Source organism: Canis aureus, chromosome 13 (assembly GCF_053574225.1).
Source record: "Canis aureus isolate CA01 chromosome 13, VMU_Caureus_v.1.0, whole genome shotgun sequence".
Taxonomy (NCBI): Eukaryota; Metazoa; Chordata; class Mammalia; order Carnivora; family Canidae; genus Canis; species Canis aureus.
Genome location: NC_135623.1, coordinates 16,955,204 through 16,975,916, shown reverse-complemented (window position 1 = coordinate 16,975,916; position 20,713 = coordinate 16,955,204). Strand labels below are relative to the sequence as shown.

At 36.5% G+C, this 20,713-nt stretch overlaps 1 protein-coding gene and 1 pseudogene across 3 annotated transcripts in view; both read right to left on the bottom strand.

The window, feature by feature from the left end:
- FAF1 (Fas associated factor 1) overlaps positions 1-20,713 on the bottom strand; it is a 459,658-nt gene that overhangs the window by 312,576 nt on the left and 126,369 nt on the right. For 2 of the 3 annotated variants that reach the window (XM_077844988.1, XM_077844990.1), the window contains exon 3: positions 4,484-4,530. The exons of the other annotated variant lie outside the window; for it this stretch is intronic. In XM_077844988.1, the coding sequence (XP_077701114.1) occupies positions 4,484-4,530 (47 nt within the window). The remainder of the gene's footprint in view (positions 1-4,483; positions 4,531-20,713) is intronic. 3 annotated transcript variants of the gene reach the window in all.
- LOC144281552 (MICOS complex subunit MIC26 pseudogene) lies at positions 14,964-16,248 on the bottom strand (annotated as a pseudogene).

Below are 20,713 nucleotides of genomic sequence, written 5' to 3'. Positions count from 1 at the left end.
TTTCTAATCATAGCAGGCTATTTGGTGTGTTGTCAGCCAGAGAGAATTTTTTAGTTTTCACTCGAGAATTTTCTTATTGGCTATAATTACTCTATTTCAAGATAAATAATAAATAATAAATTTACATTAGAGTTTTTCACTAGCAATCCAAAGAGAGAGAGAGAGAGAGAGAGAGAGAGAGAGAGAAAGAAAGACTATAGTTAATGATCCTATAAATTTTGACTAATGTTCAATAGTATCCATTAAGTACAAAGATATCCAAAACTTCTGACTCCAAAAAAAGTATTTTTAAAAAAAAAAAAAAAAAAAAAAAAAAAAAAAGTATTTTTAAGACTATGTCTATGAAGACACATTCTATAATTTGATCTATTCACTATTGTTTTCTAGTTAATAATTAAATAGACACTGATTGGTAAAGGAAGCTCTATGGAGAAATCTGTTTTAGATCTAAACCTCAACTAAAGGAGTGTTTTTATCCTCACTCAACTTTCCTCTACAAACCACACATGTCCTTGGAAGGCAACGGACAAAGCACACTAAACAAGAACTCTGTACATGTTTATTTCAGTTTTTAAAAATCCATCCCCAGGAAAAATTTCTAGGTACAAAAACAACAAAACAAAAACACACATGTGTCTTAAAGATAAACTTGTCTTTAGAAAAAAATCAGGGCAGCCCCAGTGGCGCAGCGGTTTAGCGCCGCCTGCAGCCCAAGGTGTGATCCTGGAGCTCTGGATCAAGTCCCACGTTGGGCTCTCTGTATGATGCCTGCTTCTCCTCTCTCTCTCTCTCTCTCTCTCTCTCTCTCTCTGAATAAATAAATAAAATCTTAAAAAAAAAAAATCAGATTCTTGGGGATCCCTGGGTGGCTCAGCAGTTTAGCGTCTGCCTTCGGCCTACATCATGATCCCTGTGAGGAGCCTGCTTCTCCCTCTGCCTGTGTCTCTGCCTCACTCTCTTTCTCTCTCTCTGTTTCTCATGAATAAATATATAAAATCTTAAAAAAAAAAAAAAAGAATCAGATTCTTAAATGAGCATCAGAGAAGACAATAAATAGAAACTAATTGGCCAAAATGGATATTTTCTATATTAGAAACCTTAGCACTTACATATTTTGAAAACATAATGGTCAATAAGTGAAAAAATGTCTAGTCTTCTCTAGGTTTTCTCAATGAATTAAACAATGGACAAAGAAACATACACTGTATCATCTGGGTCAAAAAAATAAATATGGGCAGCCCGGGTGGCTCAGCAGTTTAGCACCGCCTTCAGCCCAGGGCCTGATCCTGGAGACCCAGGATTGAGCCCCATGTCAGGAGCCCCATGTCAGGCTCCCTGCGTGGAGCCTGCTTCTCCCTCTGCCTGTCTCTGCCTCTCTCTCTCTCTCTCTCTCTCTCATTAATAAATACATAAAATCTTTTAAAAATTAAATAGAGGGATCCCTGGGTGGCGCAGCGGTTTGGCGCCTGCCTTTGGCCCAGGACGCGATCCTGGAGACCCGGGATCGAGTCCCACATCGGGCTTCTGGTGCATAGAGCCTGCTTCTCCCTCTGCCTGTGTCTTTGCCTCCCTCTCTCTCTGTGTGACTATCATAAATAAAAATTAAAAAAAAATAAAAATTAAAATTAAAAAAAATTAAATAAATAAATAAATAAATAAATAAATAAATAAATAAATAAATAAATAGGAGTTGACAGATACTACCCACTTAGTCAATGAGGAAAATTATACTACTGATTCATAAAATTCTTAGGAAACATAGCATGTCCTGCCTATTAACACAGGTAATTCATTAGCACTTTCTTCTAACAATAACTATTTCCAAAAATAATGTTTAAATGGCTCTGGACAATAAGATGGACAATAAAATATTACACCAAGATGTAAATAAATATGCACATACTTGATGTTTTATGACTGAATGGCTTACACTTATGACAGCATAAGCAATACAGTTTATGAATGTGTTGTATTAGCAGCATATTGTCTAATAAAATAAGCCTTGGACCAAGGTTGAGGCAGAAGACTCGCTTATATTCCTGACTCCATCAACACATGCTGTACCATCTGGGCCAAGTCACTTCATCCCTTATTCTCTAAACCTGTAAAGTGAGGGATAATAATATCTGGCTTTACTTACCTTTACTAAATAAGTAACTAAAAACAAAACTATGGGAGAAAGATCTTATACACACGTATTAAATTCCAACTTTTTTATCCAAGGGAAAAAATCTTTTTAAAAAGGTGGGACATGGCTAGTTTGCAGACCTTGAATAGGGCAGAGCGGTATCAGAGAAAAAGCATGGCTTTTAAAAGAAGACAATCCAGACTTTATCATCTACTACACTTGTGACTGTGGGCAAATCTATGTTAACTCTCTAACTTTCGGTTTCCTCACTATGAAATATGAAACTCTTAAGGGTTACACTAAGTATTAAGTGATGAAAATATGTCAGTTACTTAGCACAGTGCCTTAAGCATTTAAAATTGTTAGCTTTTTTGCTTTGGACTTCATGGGCACATTAAAAATCATATTCCCACTTTTGAATTCACACAAAAAACTGATTTCAAGAAAAGCTATAAAGCACAGGGATTGGGCTCTTCTCCCTCCAAAAATAATTCATATTTAAAAAACTTGTTGGTAGCTCTTTCCCTATCGAAGTATGAACTGACAAATTAAGAGTCAGTTGCATTCACAGACTATATTACAAAAGTCAAATTAAAAAACAAAAATCTTTTAACTACCTACGCATGCCATTCCTACTATTAAGTCTTCCACTTTCAGTAGAAGCAAATGAGCAAAGAGCCCTCTTTCATTTTCCCCTAGTTAAGAGGAATTTTCAGTTATGTCAAATCCACAGTGATTTCAAAGCTAAAGAACAAAGTCAGGAAAGGAGAGAGTTGAAGACTATTACTAGATACAACTGATTTTCTTCTGTGCACATATGATTCATTCCTTTCATTAATAAACAAGCAAATAAAACAAAAACTCACTCTGACAAAAGGTAAACCCCAAATATTATAGTATTAGAAATCAGTTTAGTGCTGAATCTCTACTTAGAAAATATATTAATCGAAATGTATCACTAGTGACAGGAGAGATGCAATGTTTCCAGGGATAAGGGAATTTCTACAGTTCACCAATAGCAAAATATTAATTTTAAGATATATCCACTATGTGCTCAGAAACCCAGCAGCTGAATCCACAAGGATTTAACAAGCAAAAATTTTGGCACAAAAGTGAAATAACATTTACTCAAGAATAAAACTGGAACCATATTTAGAAGTCTAAAACTTCCTAAACCAAGAAAAAAATGATCATGAAGGAAGTTCTGGTAATCACCTGGTTTGCTTTCTAGACAAGGGTTTCAGTAAAACTGAATGCTTCGGACCCGCCCCCCCACCCCCCAAAAAAAAAAAGGTACAGACTCTGGAAATCAGCCACATTTACTCTGGATGAAACTCTGATAGTGTTTTAAAAATGGTGGGGAACAGGTCTATTAATTACTAAGGGTAGTATAAGTACCAAAGAGAATTTGCTTCATTTCTAAATATACACAGTTTCCTATAAAGTACAGTCCATTTTGCAGTTCATGGTGAATTTTTTTATGGTTTTGCAACAGCACTTTTCTTCCTCTCCAAAACAACCTCAGTCCTAGTCTACTGTTTCTGTTTGCCTCATCTGCACTTAGCAGATCATGCTTCAGTGACTTAGAAATCCTAGCCACTAAAATTCAAGCCAAAGTTTGAATTGGGGGGGTGGGGGTGGGGATCAAGTAATTAAACTATACTTGGAAGGGAGAATGGTTTTACCTCCTATGACTTTATAGTGTCCTCTTTTAATCCAAACCAGTCTCCAATTTTAAGGAAAGAAAGGTGAGGAAAAGTTATTTCTAATTTAAGGAATTATTTTGTAACTTGTAGTTCTCTTGGCATCATCTGCCAATTTTACCTTCCGGCAATGACACAAAACCATGAAGCCCATTCCACATGTTAACAATGGATTCTTCAGGCGAAATGGCTCAGTGCTCTGGGAGGTTTCATCAATTAAGTACTTATTCAAATTCTTGCAAATTATCATGTACTTAATTTAAAAACCAAAAGTGAAGAAAAAAAGAATGTAGTAAGGTTGGAGAGAACTCCTGGATAGGTAGATGATAACCATGCTCTACAGCTACTGAGATTCAGTACCTCCCATTTTATGAATTAGAAGATGCCCTTGACCAATAAAAAAAATTTTTTTAAAAAGATGTCCTTGAAAAACAGTATCACTCATTCTGAAATAACATTATATAGTTAAAAGTTGGAAACTTTAGGAAATTGATATAACAAAAATGTCTAAAAGAACAATAACTATATTAATGAGCTTCTATACCAAAGATCAAATACCCTGTCAAAAAATTAAACAAAAAAATTAACAATTATTTATTTTTGCTTGGCTAAATTCTCATCCTTACCATTAAGCACCTTATAACTAACATACCTTTGTAGAATGCCATTTTCCTGGGGTATTACACCATTGATAGCTGCCTGCAAACAAAAAAAACAGGGAAAGCCATTTAAAAAAAAAAACAGAAAAATGCTCAGTGATGGGTGAGGTGGAGAACACTGTACAGGGAAATAAGTGTACTTTGAAAAATCAAATTTAAATGAAATACTGTTTCCTTAATAATACAAAATATTCTCTAAAATGTTTCTCTATTTGGTATAATAAAACTGTATTTTAGAAAACTAAAACCAAACCAAACAAACAAAAAACATGCATTTGGTATATAATATCTCCAAATCTTGAGTCATAAAAAGCTTAATTCCACAGTCCTCATTCAAGCAAAACACCCACAAAAACCAATGCTTAAGAATGTCAGAACAAGTAAAATCAGTACCTTAAAGTAATATTTTTAACATTATTTCCTTCTTCAGATTGAGAGGAGTGAGACATAAAATCACAAATGAAAAATTCCAATAAGAATGTAAAAATTAGCTCAGGAATTAAATTCATTCTTTCATGTTATAATTATTATTCTTAGTAAAAATAACATTTAGAAGGAAAAAACGTAGAGGCAAAAACTGTTTGAGAACACAGTACCATGATTGTACCAGGTTATAAAAGGAGGCAGGAACATCACTGGGGAAGTTTCCTTATATAAAACATTTCTGAAGTTGGTCTCTAAGCTAACCAGTCACCAGTTACTTAGAACATAGCACAGAAATGACATGATACCAACATTTTTGCAGGCTACTAAGCAAGCAGGTTGCAACATCCTAGATTATGGGCAGTTTACTGCAGGGTAACAAAGATTCTCTGAAGGAAAAAACTTTGCCTTTCCAACTTTGCCTCTGCATCATAACAACTTCTTCCCTCCCCTTGTCCATCCAAGTCCACATCAAAATGAAAACAGAAAAGAAAAAAACAGTAACATTTCAAAGCTTTATCAGCTGTCTAGAAATCAATTCCCAAAAAAAGAGTATTTTGTGAGACATTAACTTAAATATTTGCCAAAAGAGGGTCAAGTTTACATGTTATTCTGTTGAATGGAAATAAAGTAGAGTGTAAGATTTTGAGAGTTGTAATGCTTCACTGGTAAAAAACAAAGAAATCCACAGATTAATATAGACAGTGAATTCCATAGAACCCTGACAACTCTGGAGGTTCATAAATCCTTTGAGTCAAACAAATGCTAAAATGGGTCTTCAAAGCCACAAATTCAATGGAAGCATCCCTGCTTATTGCCAGGTCAATTATCCTTTTTCTTTTGACGGCATTGGTTCCACATACAAATATCTCCTTTGCTAAAAAAAAAAAAAAAAAAGAGAGAGAGAGAAAGAGAGGAAAAAGAAAGAAAGAAGAAAGAAAGAAAGAAAGAAAGAAATAAAGAAAGAAAGAAAGAAAGACAGAAAGAAAGACAGAAAGAAAGAGAAGGAAGGAAGGAAGGAAGGAAGGAAGGAAGGAAGGAAGGAAGGAAGGAAGGAAGGAAGGAAAGAAAGAGAAAGAAAGAAAGAAAGAAAGAAAGAAAGAAAGAAAGAAAGAAAGAAAGAAAGAAAGAAAGAAAGAAAATAGTAAAAGAATTTTCAATGGTGTTGGAAAAGAAACAAAATACCACAGTTTGGAAAGATTTTGTTCAAATTTTCACTCGGGAATGCCAAGGTAGAATAGAAAGAATACTAAGGATTTACAAAGTCCAAAATTTGAATCTAGACTCTCCCACTTATTATTTATGACCTTAATATGTTCTATACTCACTGAACCTCTTTGAACCTCAGATTCCGCATCTGTAATAATGAGCTAATACTATATCCTTAGCCAAAATGGGCTTGTCTTTTTGTTCCTCAAAAGCATCAAGTTCTATTTCTTAGGTCTTCTGAAGATACTTTGTTTATTTGAAATGCCCTTTCCTCATTTCTTGTCTGGCTAAATTTTAATCATAGATACACTTTTTCAAAGAATTCTTCTTGCATCAACCCCCATCTACGTAGGCTCACTCTCACATAGAACCTTGTGCTTTTCCCTCAAGGTAATTGATAATTACTTATTTGGTTTTATGTCTGCCCCTCTCCATAGGATGTAGGCTATGTGACAGACCAGACAATAACAATTTTGTTCATTACTTTATCCCTGTTGCGTAGCACAGCACAGACACTAAATGGCAATTGATAACTTGTTAAGCTAATGATGCTAGAGGAGTACAAAAAACAAAAACAGGGGTGTCTGAGTGGCTCAGTTGGTTAAGTAACCAACTCTTTTTTTTTTTTTTAAGATTTATTTATTTATTCATGAGAGATACAGAGAGAGAGGCAGACACACAGGCAGAGGGAGAAGCAGGCTCCTCACAGGGAGCCTGGGGTGGGACTCAATCCTGGATCCTGGGATTATGACCTGAACTGAAGGCAGACACAAAACTGCTGAGCCACCCGGCATCCCAAGCAACCAATTCTTGACTTCCACTAAGGTAATGATCTACGGGTCCAGGAATCGATCCCCAGGTTGGGCTCTGTGCTCAGATGGGAGTCTGCTTAAGGATTCTCTCTCCCCCTCTCCCTCTGCTCCTCCCTGCCAAAGTAAAAAATAAACAAATCTTTTAAAAAACAAATACAAAAACAAAAGCCGCTTAGTCAAGACCTGACCAAGGCTCGGAAAACTTTCTAGATGCAATAATGTTTCAACTAAGACTGAAGGATAAGCACACGTGCCTAGGTGGCTCAGTCAGATGAGCACTGGACTCCTGGTTTTTGCTCACGTCATAAGATAGAGCCCCCATGAAGGACTCCCATGGTCAGCAGAGTCTGCTTGAAAATTCTCTCCCTATGCCGCTCCCCCAACTTGTGCACATGTGCACACATTTTCTCTCTCTCTCAAATAAATAAATCTTAAAAAACAAAAAGACTGAAGGTTAAGTGAAAAGTAGCAAGATGGGATAGGAGGCAATACTATGCAAAAGGAACAGTGCAACACTTCTACTTTCATTTTCTTAGTCTTTAGATCATTTTAAATAATGTATTTGTTTTGGGTAGAAAGTCCCTGACCTCAACCTATTTTGTACATAAAAATATAAAATGTAATCCAGAATGAAGGTACAATAAAAGTATAATTTGCTAAAGGAATATAGAATAGGAAGACAGATTTTTGTGAGGATTAAGGGAAGTTTCAGAAAAGAGATGGAATTTGATCTGGACACTGAACAATGAGTGGATATAGAAGCAAAGGAAAATTTCAGATGAGTTCAATTTTGAACAAGTTAACATCAAAGTGACAGTAGGATATCATTTGTTTACCTAACAAATATATATTGGGGAATGGAGATATACTAATGGATGTAACATGGCTTGCCTTCTAGCAGGAACAAAAATATATTCAACAACTAATTTTACTATACACAGCTCAGGTTATATCCAATTGGAGACAAAAAGTAATTTAAAAATGTAGAGCTAGGTTAAGTAAAGCAATATATGTTTAAAGGCAAATAAAAGCGGCCCTAAAAATATTTTAATTTCCTACCCCTATAAGCTGTCTTTGGTGAAGAGAAGTGAGACAGAGATTAGAGTCTTGGGGAATTCATACATATAATAAACAGGAGAGAAAGCTAAAGACTAAAAGAAAAATAGAAGGGTTAGATATGAGAGAAAAGACCAGGAGTATGTCACAGAAGGGGCAAATAAGGTACTATAAGGAAGGATTAGACAAAACTGAAAAATGTGAAAATAGTCTCATATTATGAGGCCTGAGAAAAGATTATTAGACATATTTTTAAAGTTTTTATAAGGGAACCCTGGGTGGCACAGCGGTTTAGCGCCTGCCTTTGGCCCAGGGCGCGATCCTGGAGACCCGGGATCGAATCCCACGTCGGGCTCCCGGTGCATGGAGCCTGCTTCTCCCTCTCCTTCTGCCTATGTCTCTGCCTCTCTCTCTCTCTCTCTCTGTATGACTATCATAAATAAATTAAAAAATTAAAAAAAAAAAGTTTTTATAAAAATTAAATTATAAAAAGCTAAGAAATACATGGGAAATAAAGCAGGTATAACTAACTCTTGAAACAGTGTGAAAGTATAAAAATAGGAATATCAGTATAATGCTCATTATTCTCAGTATAATACACATTAGTTAAAACAGACCATCATTTTCCAGACTTCACTGACTACATCACAGCATTACGATTAGTTTTGGTTTTTTTTTAAGGTTTTTTACTTATTTATTTGAGACAGAGAGTGAGCAAAACAGAGAGCACAAGTTGGGGGGGGGGTGTGAAGGACTCCCTGCTGAGCAGAAAGCCCAATGTGGGGCTCAATCTCAGGATTCTTGGATCATTACCTGAGCTTAAGTCAGACGCTTAGCAGACTGAACCAGCTAGGTGCCCCATGTCACTAGCTTTATTCTTATTAGCAGCCTCCACACCTGGCCAATTTCTAAATGACTGACTGTAGACCAGTAAAACTAAATACTTAATACATTTAATTTATAAGAATTTATAAACAAATAGAAAAAGAAAATATTTAGAATTTTGTGAAAATAGAAATGATAAATACATTTTCATTATACACACACACACACACTCAAAAAAATCATATATATTATGAGTTGTTAAAGTTTAGGCAACTCTACTTATTCCACATGTTTGGAAAGCCTGTAAACTAGGATCATAATAATTTTTGTAAAACTGGCTTTTTTTGAGAGAGAGAGGGTAGAGGAGCAGAGAGAGGGGGAGAGAGGGAATCCAAAGCAGGCTCCACTCCCAGTGCACAGCCTGACACAGGGCTCGATCTCACAACCCTGAAAGCATGCATGGCCTGAGCCAAAATCAAGAGTTAAAAGACACTTAAAAAAAATAAAATAAAATAAATAAAATAAAATAAAAGACACTTAACTGAGCCATCCAAGTGCCCTTGTAATTAATATTGGTTTCATTGTGCCCATTATCCATTTTTTTCATCTCCTGAAAATACTTAAAATATAGAAAAATACTTTCAAAATTAGTATACTTTTGTTCAAGTTGAAATTATTACTCTATGGTATGTCGGAGTCAAATTATTTTCAAAATACACTTTGGACCCACAAAGTATAGTATTTTAGCATTAACGACCTGATCTTGCCATCAAGAGAATTCTTCCAACAAACCCAGACTTCCTTTCCTTCAATCATACTGATCCTTTATATAGAATATCCTCTTTTCACCAGTTCAAATTCATTCATTCTTTTATTCATTGAGCATAGTGTTTTAGGACCAGAGGGGATATAAAAATGGTAAGACATATTCCTCCCAGTTATAGAAACAACTAATTATAATGTGAAATACAATATGGGATCATGAAGGAAGGAATGCCTATTGTTGCCTAATGGAGCTGAAGACCCAGATGTGAATCATTTTCTTCAAGAAAATTTAACTGATTCATACTACCTTTTTCTCAATATTTTTTTAAAGTTTTTACTTAAATTCCAGTTAGTTAACATACAGTGTAATATTAGCTTCAGGTATACAATTTAGTGATTCAACACTTACATACAACATCCAGTGCTCATTGCAAGTGTACTCCCTAATCCCTATCACCTATTTAAGACATCCCCCCATCCATCTCCCCTCTAGTAACAATCAGTTTCTTCTCTACACTTAAGAGTCTGCCTCTGGGATTACTTTAAAAGTCTCAATGATTTTCCATTGTGTTGTACTTACACAGCACTCATGCATCTCATTCATTTGAATATTTCATTCATTCATTCATTCATTCATTCATTCATTCCAACATTAACTCATCCAACAAATATTTAGTTACTCACCTGAAACTATTCTGGGTACTGAGGAAACAACAAAAGTAGTAGATTTAAGTGTCCACACTAAATTCACAAAATCATCCTCCTCTTGTGTTTTCGCTCTGAGTAGGGTCAATAAGAAGTTGTGTAATTCTGTAGCATCAGCTAGGTGTCCTATAATTTAACTCAATTCTGACACTATCTACCTAGAGATAGCATCAGATCCCACAAATTAAGGGCTCAATCCCACAAGCCTACTCCCCCTTCAGATGCTAATCAGAATTTCAGGCTACTATCTGTGCTTCTGACCTACTGGCTATAAATCAGGGGTCCCCATAACACTCTCTTCAATTTAATTAATTTGCTAGAGTGGCTCAAAGAACTCAGGAAAAAAATTTACTTATTAGATTACTGGTTTATTATAAAAGGATGTAACTCAGGAATAGCAAGATGAAAGAGCTGCCTAGAGAATAGTATGTGAGAAGGCATGCTGAGCTTCTATGCTCTCTCTGGGCACACTTCTCCTCCCCACATCTTCATGTATTCTCTGGAAACTTCCCAACCTGTACTACTGGGATTTTTATGGAGGCTTCATTACATAGGCATGATCAATCACTAATTCAATCTCTAGTCCTTCTCTCCTTCCTGGAGGATGGGGAGTAGGAATGATCCTTCCAAGCTTCTAATCATGGCTTGGTCTTTCTGGTAGTCACCCCATCCTGAAGCTATCCAGGAGCCCAAAGTCTCCTCAATAGAACAAAAGACATTCCTATCACCCAGTAAATTCCAAGGGATTTAGGAGTTCTATGTCAGGACCAGAGTCAAAAACCAAATATTATAACAAAAGATACCACTAGATTCTTATCACTTAAGAAATTATAAGGGTTCTAGAAGCTCCTGTGCCTGGAACTGGGGGACAGAGACCAATATATCTTGTTTCTATTATTTCACAGACATCATTAGTATTATGTTAATCAAATGAGCTATAAGAAAATGGTCCATTTTGGGATGAAACTTTCTCAGCTACACAAGTGACATACCGAAGAAAGAAAAGCAGCAGATTTAAGTGTCCGCAGTAGAGTTGTAAAGAAAGATTATGAGATTATGGTGGGAAGCCAATGAGGCCTCAAAAAGATGCTTAACACCATTTTCTCCTCTTTCTTTCTAGGCAGAAAGAAAAATCTTTTTTTTTTTTCTCATAAATAAATGACTTTCTGTAAGTATCTGTAGCAGACTGTTTCCAATAATCTACTATATTTAAATTCTTCTATACATTCTTTCAAATTCCTACTTTCCAAATATGTTAATCATTATAACCCTTTTCTAAGCCTTCTTCAAGTACTCTACTGTATGACTCAAAAGGTGATGACTCTTCCTTCAATTACTATAAACTTCAATAGAGGAATATATAAGGTACTATATGAAGGCAAAAGAGTGGAAGTAATTTGTCAGGGAAAAAAAGCTGGAAGGAGTGAGATTTGAACCAAGTGTTAAAGCAGGGCACTTCTAGGGGAAAAAGCTGAGTAAGAGCACTCAGGGAGAAAAAAAAGGGGGGGTATTTTTGGTAAGTCTGTTCAGGAAGTAGAAAGCAGTTTTGTGTGGCTTCAGCAAACGTTTGGGTCAGGAAGTAGTGAGGAGCTAGTTGGAAAGGTAAGCAAGAGTTAGATTATGAAAAGCAGTATAAATACAGGCATTTAAAGTTTTACTTAACCTGAAGATAATGGGCAGGCAACTGCTGCAACTGAAATTTGCCCTTCAGGAACACCATTTTGGTCAGCACTGTGAAATACGAATTGAAAAGAGAAAATTGTTGAGAATGATGCCCAGGCTTCTGGCTTGGGTGACTGAATAGACTGTTCCTGCTCCAGTCCTCCCAATCATCACAACTGGCAAGCAATTCCAAAGATTCCATAGCTCAAGTCAAAATTATATAGTCGTCAATCCTTTCCCTCACATTCCATGCCTGACCTATGAGAAATTCCTTATTCTCCTCCAAAATGTAAAATCTGACCAATCTTTTCTATTACTACCTTAGTTTAAACCATCATCTTTCCTCTGGGTTGGTATTTCAATAGTCTCCAAACTGGTCTCCTTGCTTCTATGTTTGCCCCACTTGCTAACTGCCTGTTCACACAGAAGCCAGCATGATGCTTACAAATGTCAAGTCAAACAAAACCCTTTCCCTTTTCCCATATCAAGAGAACAAAGGTCAAAAATTTCATTCTGACCTTATGAGACTACATTAGCTGGCTCTAGCTCCTTCTCTGACATCATCATCATCATCTGCTATTCCTGAGGTTCATTCATTTACTCTAGTTGCTCTAATTTCCTTAAAATTTCTTGAACAAGGTGAACTATGTTCCTACATTAAACCCCTTATACTTATTTCTTCCCTCTGTCTGCAATGCTCTTTTTTTAGATATCCACATATCTCACTCCTTCACTTCAGTAAGGTTTCTACCCAAAGGTCATCTCAGAGAGATGTTCCCTAGCCATTCTATCTAAAAGAGAACCCCTCTAGCTATGACATTGTATCTAACAAATTATTCATGTATCTTCTTATTTGTTATATGTCTTCCCTCGCCAGAATGTGAGATCCAAATGACTATTTTGTTCACTGATATGTCCTCAACACCAACAACACTGCCTGGTCCCTAGGTAGTATGAGTTAACATACAGAATACATGAATAAATAAATGGAGCATGAGCAAAAGGACAGGCTGGTGAGGACAGTAGGATCTGAAGCCTTCAATTTTAGGTATGTTGATTCTAAAGTATACATGGGACATTCATATAGAGATGTCCAATAGACTGTAAAGAATCTAAAATGTGTGAGTTCAAGATACTAACTTTAGAGTCATGAGTCATCTACTTTAAAAGTATTTGGAGGGTAGCCCCGGTGGCACAGCGGTTTAGCGCTGCCTGCAGCCTAGGGCGTGATCCTGGAGACCCTGGATCGAGTCCCACATCAGGCTCCTTGCATGGAGCCTGCTTCTCCCTCTGCCTGTGTCTCTGCCTCTCTCTCTCTCTCTCTCTCTCTCTCTATGAATTAAAAAAAAAAAAAAGTATTTGGAAAGGGGCACCTGGGTGGCTCAATTAAGTGTCTGACTCTTGATTTTGGTTCAGGTCATGATCTCAGGGTCATGAAATCGAGTCCCATATCAGGCTCTGCACTGGGAGTGGAGCCAGCTTAAGATTCTCTCTGAAATTCTCCCTTTATTCCTCTCCACCCCCGAATGCTCTTTCTAAAGAAAGAAAGAGGGATCCCTGGGTGGCGCAGTGGTTTGGCGCCTGCCTTTGGCCCAGGGCGCGATCCTGGAGACCCGGGATCGAATCCCACGTCGGGCTCCCGGTGCATGGAGCCTGCTTCTCCCTCTGCCTGTGTCTCAGCCTCTCTCTCTCTGTGTGTTTGACTATCATAAATAAATAAAAATTAAAAAAAAAAATAATAAAGAAAGAAAAAAAAAGAGAGAGAGAGAGAAGAAAGAAAGAAAGAAAGAAAGAAAGAAAGATGAAAGAAGAAAAGAAAAGAAAGAAAAGAAAAGAAAAGAAAAGAAAAGAAAAGAAAAGAAAAGAAAAGAAAGAATTAATTTGGAAAAAAACAAAACTCCCAATTGACCCAGCAGTCTCACTTCTGGGTATGTATCCAAAATAATTGAAAGCAGGTTCTCAAAGAGATGTTTGTATATTGATATTCATAGCGGCATGATTCACAATAGCCAAGCGGTGGAAGTAACCCAGATGCCCATCAATAGCAATGGATAAAGAAAATGTAGTATAAAAAAAAAAAAAAAAAAAAAAAAAGAAAATGTAGTATATACATACAATGAAATAGCATTCAGCTTCAAAAAAGGAAGTATCATCGCAGGCTATAACATGAATAAATCTTGAGGACATTACGGTAAGTGAAATAAGCCCCCAAAAATGTCAAACTTAAATAATGACAAATACTGTATGATTCTACTCATATGAAGTACCTAGGATAGTGAAATTTGTAGAAACAAAAAGTAGAATGGAAGTTATTACCAGGAGCTAGAAGGAGGGAAAAAAGGTAAAGTTGTAGATTAGTAGGTATAGAGTTTCAGTTTGGCAAGACGAAAACATTCTGGAGATCTATTTCACAACAATGTTAATGTATTTACACTATTGAATTGTATACTTAAAAATGATTAAGATAATATATTTTGTATTTAAACCATATTTTATATTTATTTATTTTTTTTATATTTTATATTTAAAATCATATTTTTAAAGCCTTTGCAAAAGTCTCAGGAACAGATTAAGTTTACCTGAAATGAAGGATAGTGTGAACAAAGAAAAAAGCCTCGTGATGGAACCTTTAGAATTTCAACATTTAAGGAGTATTTAGGAAAAATGAAATCAGAGAAAAATACAACAGAACTATCAGAGAAGTAGGAGAAGATATATATAGACATCTGAGCCTCATACAAATCTCAGTTACAGTTACATATACACATTAACCAAATTTTTAATACTGAGGTTGGCCCTTAGGGAATTCAACAACTATGAGGATCTACAGTCATCAATAGAAAATGGATAAAAAGGAGATGGTATACAAACATTAATTTTTACATATTATTTTTATATATTTTCTAAGCAAAAAAAAACTACAATAACAATTCATGTTCAATTCTCTCTAATCTATAACCTACCACAATTTAACGGGGTCAACTATGGGATTTTTTTTTAATTCAGAATTTTAATTATGTACATAAATAGCAACATGAGAACCAGGAGCTCTAATGCTGGACATTATCTCTAGGTGAAAGGATTTCCGATTAGTCCACTGGTAGTATGGCATCACCCAAGATAACAAAGAAGCCTGGTATAGTTTTTCCTGAAGAAGAAAGCCAATTTACTACATTCAGTACTGACTTCTCTGCCATTTTTCTGTAGAAAATGCATGGAGTTTCCAATGTTTACCTATAACTGATTAAAATGGGCAGAGCATGGAGCATTCTACTTATTTCCAGGTGAATTCTTCACATTTCCTGGCTTTTGAAAGTTCTCCTTCTACAAATCTTCTACGACTATGTATCCTCGTAAACCCCAGTCATATAATTTCCCCCCACTGACCTGGACAAATACGATGGCTTGTTGCGGATAATTAAGAGAGGCAGCTAGTCCCATGAACCCAGGTGGATACACCAGCTTCTTTATTTTTGACCCTCTAGCCAAAAGAAGTCCAACAATGCCAGCGAAACCAGTAACACCAAGTCTTGGAAAAAAGCCAGGAGGTGCATTTTGGAGATACTCATAGCTGTCTAACCCCCATTGAACTAAGCTCTGCATCTCGGGCTTTGTTTGTGAGTACATTTCCTGACACCAACTTGTATATGGCTCGCAGTAATGTCGGAGATGTGAAATGCTTTCTTCAAGCTGGGTCCTTGCTCCTCCACATATTTAGATTGACCCTCAGGAACCGAGTAGAGTGAAAGCTCATTAACCTTCACAGAAGTTTTGAGGTGAGTCCCTTTTAGGTGATGCATAGACTTTAAAGGTGAGCAGACTGGCTGGCCCCACAGACCTCTGAATTACCTTGAACATGTTGCTGACAGAGGTGGCTCTGGCTAACTATGGGATGTTCTATGCCTTGTAGTCTGGCAGATCTGTGTTCAAATCCTAGTTCTATCAAGAGTTTATGACCTGTGTGACTTTGGCCATGTTAATTTGACTACTCTAAGATTTAGTATCCCCATCTACAAAATGTAGTAATACCAACTTAACTCACAAGGTTATTTTAAGGATTAAATGAGATAATACAACAAAGTACTCTACAAATGTTAGCCACCATAATTATTCATCATATGAATATTTCATCATATATTGTTTTTGTTTTAGTCTATTTTGTTATGTACTATATATCACTGGTACATAAACACAAGCTTCATGCTGGGCTAGAAAGACAGATATATTGAAGTCCTGCTCCCAGTAATTCAAATTCAGGTGATCTAGAATGGGGTCCAGGTTTTTTCTTCCCCCCTCACAAGCTCAAGTGATTCTTAAGCACAGCCAGGTTTGGGAACAACTATAAATATTTTAGAGACCTATATAAAATATTTTATTCTGATATTACATATACAATCTATTAATTCCTTCTAAACCATTCATTATTTCATAAGTCACTTAAAGGCATAAATAGCTATAGGCACAGAAGTTATCTAAAAGCATAGATCCTTCAGAAACTCATGTTATTAAATATACCCAAAGTAAGGATGAAGGCTCTTAAGCCAGAAAGCCATTGTTTCCTAGCTCTATCATTTACTAGTTATGCATCATTTAATAGTTATGCAGGGGATCCCTGGGTGGCTCAGCAGTTTGGTGCCTGCCTATGGCCGAGGGCGCGATCTTGGAGTCCCGGGATCAAGTCCCGCGTTGCGCTCCTGGCATGGAGTCTGATTCTCCCTCTGCCTGTATCTCTGCCTCTCTCTCTATCATAAATAAATAAATCTTTTTAAAAAAATAGTTATGCAATCTCGAGAAAGTTCTCTCTGTCTCAGTTTTCTCATCAGTAAAATCGGAGTGATAACCCTCCTTTGTTCATTGGGAGTCTATGAAACTTATTAACACAAACTAAGTACTTAAATGGTATATGATAAATAATAAAATACTCAATGAAGCTGAACTGCTTTTATTCTAACATTTGTCATACCAAGAGTTTTACACTTTTTTTAAAATTCCAGTATAATTAATGTACAGTGTTATATTAGTTTCAGGTGTACAATACGGGTGATTCAACATTCTATATATTACTCAGTGCACATCACAGTAAATATACTCTTAATCCCCCAACCCACCTTCCCTCTGACAAATTACCAGTTTATTCTCTATATTTAATAGTCTGCTTTTTTCTTTTTGTTGTTGTTGTTGTTTCTTAAATTCTACAATAAGTAAAATCATATGGTATTTGTCTTTCTCTGACTTCACTTAGCATCATGTCCTCTAGGTACATCCATGTTTGTCATACCAAGATTTATTCTTGTTTAAAATCACAAATAATTTTTAATCACAAAATTTTGAAAGGAATGGACACTTAAAAAATAGAAATTTTTCCACTCATAATATTTACCTATTGCAGACAACTTATTTCTGGAGATGTCTGCTCTTTTCACTATTTAAATAATGGTCTACAGTATCATCAAAATATTCTATCATTTACAGATAAGATGTCGAAACATCTTAGAAGTAGAAAAGTGAATAGTTTAACAGCCCTATAATCCTAAACTTAAATTTTTAACCTGTTTTTTCTAAATCAATCTATTACTGTTTATTTTTGTAATAGAAAAGAATTATAATTGGCAACCCTAAAAGAGCTCCTAACAGCTAAATATTTAGTTTTAATAAGTAAAACAATTTAAGAAATGTAACTATTCCACAATCTGTTTTTTAGTCAAATGCAAAAAATGTTCACCAAGTCCTTCCAAGTAGGTATCACTATCAAAATAGCTCAACATGCAGTATCAGGACTCATACAGACCAAATCAAAGACAAATACAAGGCAGACCCTAAGATTAATAATGGTACCTGAGAGATTTACCCTCGTCAAACAAATATCTATGGATAAAAAACCAAATAGCAAACTGGGAAAACCATATAGCTAAGATCGAAAGTAACTGGCAATTAAGATCTCATTTACTAAAAGCAAAAATGAGGAAAGGTGGTTTCTGTGACAGTCACTTACTTCCCTTCTCCAAATTCTCTATCCATCCTAAGGAAACATGGTGGTACTTAGACTTTGGTTAGTGTCACATAAAGACCTACTACAGGGATTCCTGCCTTTGGCCCAGGGCGCGATCCTGGAGACCCGGGATCGAATCCCGCGTCGGGCTCCCGGTGCATGGAGCCTGCTTCTCCCTCTGCCTGTGTCTCTGCCTCTCTCTCTCTCACTGTGTGCCTATCATGAATAAATAAAAATTAAAAAAAAAAAAAAGAATGGGATCCCTGGGTGGCGCAGCAGTTTGGCGCCTGCCTGTAAGAATACATTAAGCAGGAGAGGGCTACGTTCTTGGTCATTTCTCATGCATGCAAGGAGCAGCGTGATGTTCACTGGTTCGAGAAGATCAGCAACATCATTAAGCAGTTCAAGCTGAGCTGCAGTAAATTAGCCGCTTCTTTCCAGAGCATGGAAGTTCGAAATTCTAAGTTCGCGGCCTTCATCGACATCTTCACCTCAAACACGTACGTAATGGTGGTTATGTCAAACCTATTGGTGGTTATGTCAAACCGTCGATCCCTTCCGCAGCTACTCTGATCAACATTCACAATGCCAGGAAACACTTTGAGAAGCTAGAGGGAGTGGATGGCCCCAAGCACAGCCTCCTGATGCGTTGAATATTGCCAAATGCTCTTTCTGAAGATGCTCAATTGCCTTCCCCACCCCCACGTTTTTGTTTTTTTTTAATATTCATAATGTCGTGTACTTAAAAGTGGGCTTTGAAATGTGTGCTGCTTACTACCTTCCACCTTTCTTCCCTACTCCCCGCCCCCCCGACTTTAAACCTATTTACTCAGTTATCCAGTAGAGCTTCGGGATAGCCTTTCTGAAAAGTTGGTATGGTGCAACACTAAAGTAGGTGGTGTGTGTGTGTGTGTGTGTGTGTGTGTGTGTGTGTGTGTTCTGATGACCTGGTTATAATAGATACACACATTAAAGCCTTTACAGTCTCTTCCTGTATTCCTTACAAGATTGCAAAGATGGAATGTTACTATTTTATCAGCAAGGTATTAAAATGCATTTATAAATCCTTCTTGGCTTCAATCATGAATAAACATTTGCTGCTAGCAATTAAAAAAAACAAAAAAACCTGGGTGGCTCAGTAGGTTAAGCATCTGCCTTCAGCTCAGGTTGTGAATCTGGGGTCCTAGGATGGGGCCCCGTATCAGGCTCCCTGCTGAGCTTCTCCCTCTCCCTGCTGCTCCCCCTGCTTGTGCTCTCTGTCACATAAACAAAATCTTTAAAACTTTTTTTAAAAAAGAATACATGAAAATGGCTGAATACAGAAAGTGTCTCTATCTCAATAAATGACAACACCATTCTTCCAGTTGATCCAGTCAAAAACCTTGGTGTTATCCTTGACTCCCTCTTTGCCATTTATTCACCAATTCTGATAGCTGAAATGTTAAAACACATTCAGAATTTGATCACATTGCACTGTTGCCATTCTAAGCCTCCATCTTCTCTCTCCCCTACTATTTCAATAGCCTCCTATTTCCTTGTTTTGCCCCTGCTTATCTTTCATGTATTCTCATTAGAGTGGCCATAATGAAGCTATTAAAATGTAAGTCAGGCCATGTCAATCTTCTACTCAAAATCTTCCACTTTTTACTCAGATAAAAAGACAACATCCTTAGTATGTCTTATTTCTGCCTCTCTCCTGTATTATCTAACTTCACCTCCTCTTCCTTTGGTGAGCCACTCCTGTCTTCTTAATGTTCCAGAAAAATGGAAGCCTGATTTCCCACTTCAAGGTATTTGTGGTACTATTCCCCCTGCTAGAAATGGCCTTGTCCCCAGATACATGGTGCATTTGCTAACTTCCTCCTCTAGATCTTCATTCAATTGTTACCCGCCCACCTTTTTCTAGAGAACTATAGAACCTCACCCAACATACTTTTATCTTCCTTGCCTATTTTTTCCCTTAGAAATGATCACCTTCTGACACACACTATTACTTATTTATATCATTTATTGTCTGTCTCCTCCTATGAAAATATAAGCACCATGAAGACTGAGATTCTTACTTGTTTGGTTCACTGCTATATTCCTACCACTGAGAAGAAAGCTTTGCATATAATAAATGCTCAATAAATATCTTCTGGTGAATTTATTAATGAGTGTTAAGTGAATTAATCTTCATTAAATGTCTTTCTGGACTTAGAAGAATGAAGAGGGAAAAAGCATCTGTTATGTGCAAGAAATTACGTAAAATAATTACACATCATTACATGTTTCATTTAATCCTTACTCCATGAAGCAATCATAATGAAGAAATGACATTCTGTGAGATTAAGTGGTTTATCCAAGATCATACAGAGTAACATTCAAACTCAGGCCTCTCTGATTCCTAGAATTCCCAATCTTTTCACCACAAAGCAATTTAGGGGACTTTTTCCTTGACAATAACATAGAGAAAAGAGTACACCTTGTGTTTCAGATGAACACAGTATAAATTTCTGTACTATACTAACAATACTAATATTTACTAACAATGCTAATATCCTTGGATCACTACCTCTATTTTGGAAACTGAGAATACATCTTTGATCTGTGTCTGTATGGGTGAAGGGAAGGTGTTGGCTGGGGTGAGCAGTTGTGGGTGAGGGGAGGAGTTTGACTACTACCATCAATATGATCATTCCTAGAAATGAACTACATTAAATTCCTGAGGCTATTCCAGACTAGAGCTATCCAACAGAACTTTCAGCAATGATGGAAATATTTTATATCTGCATTGG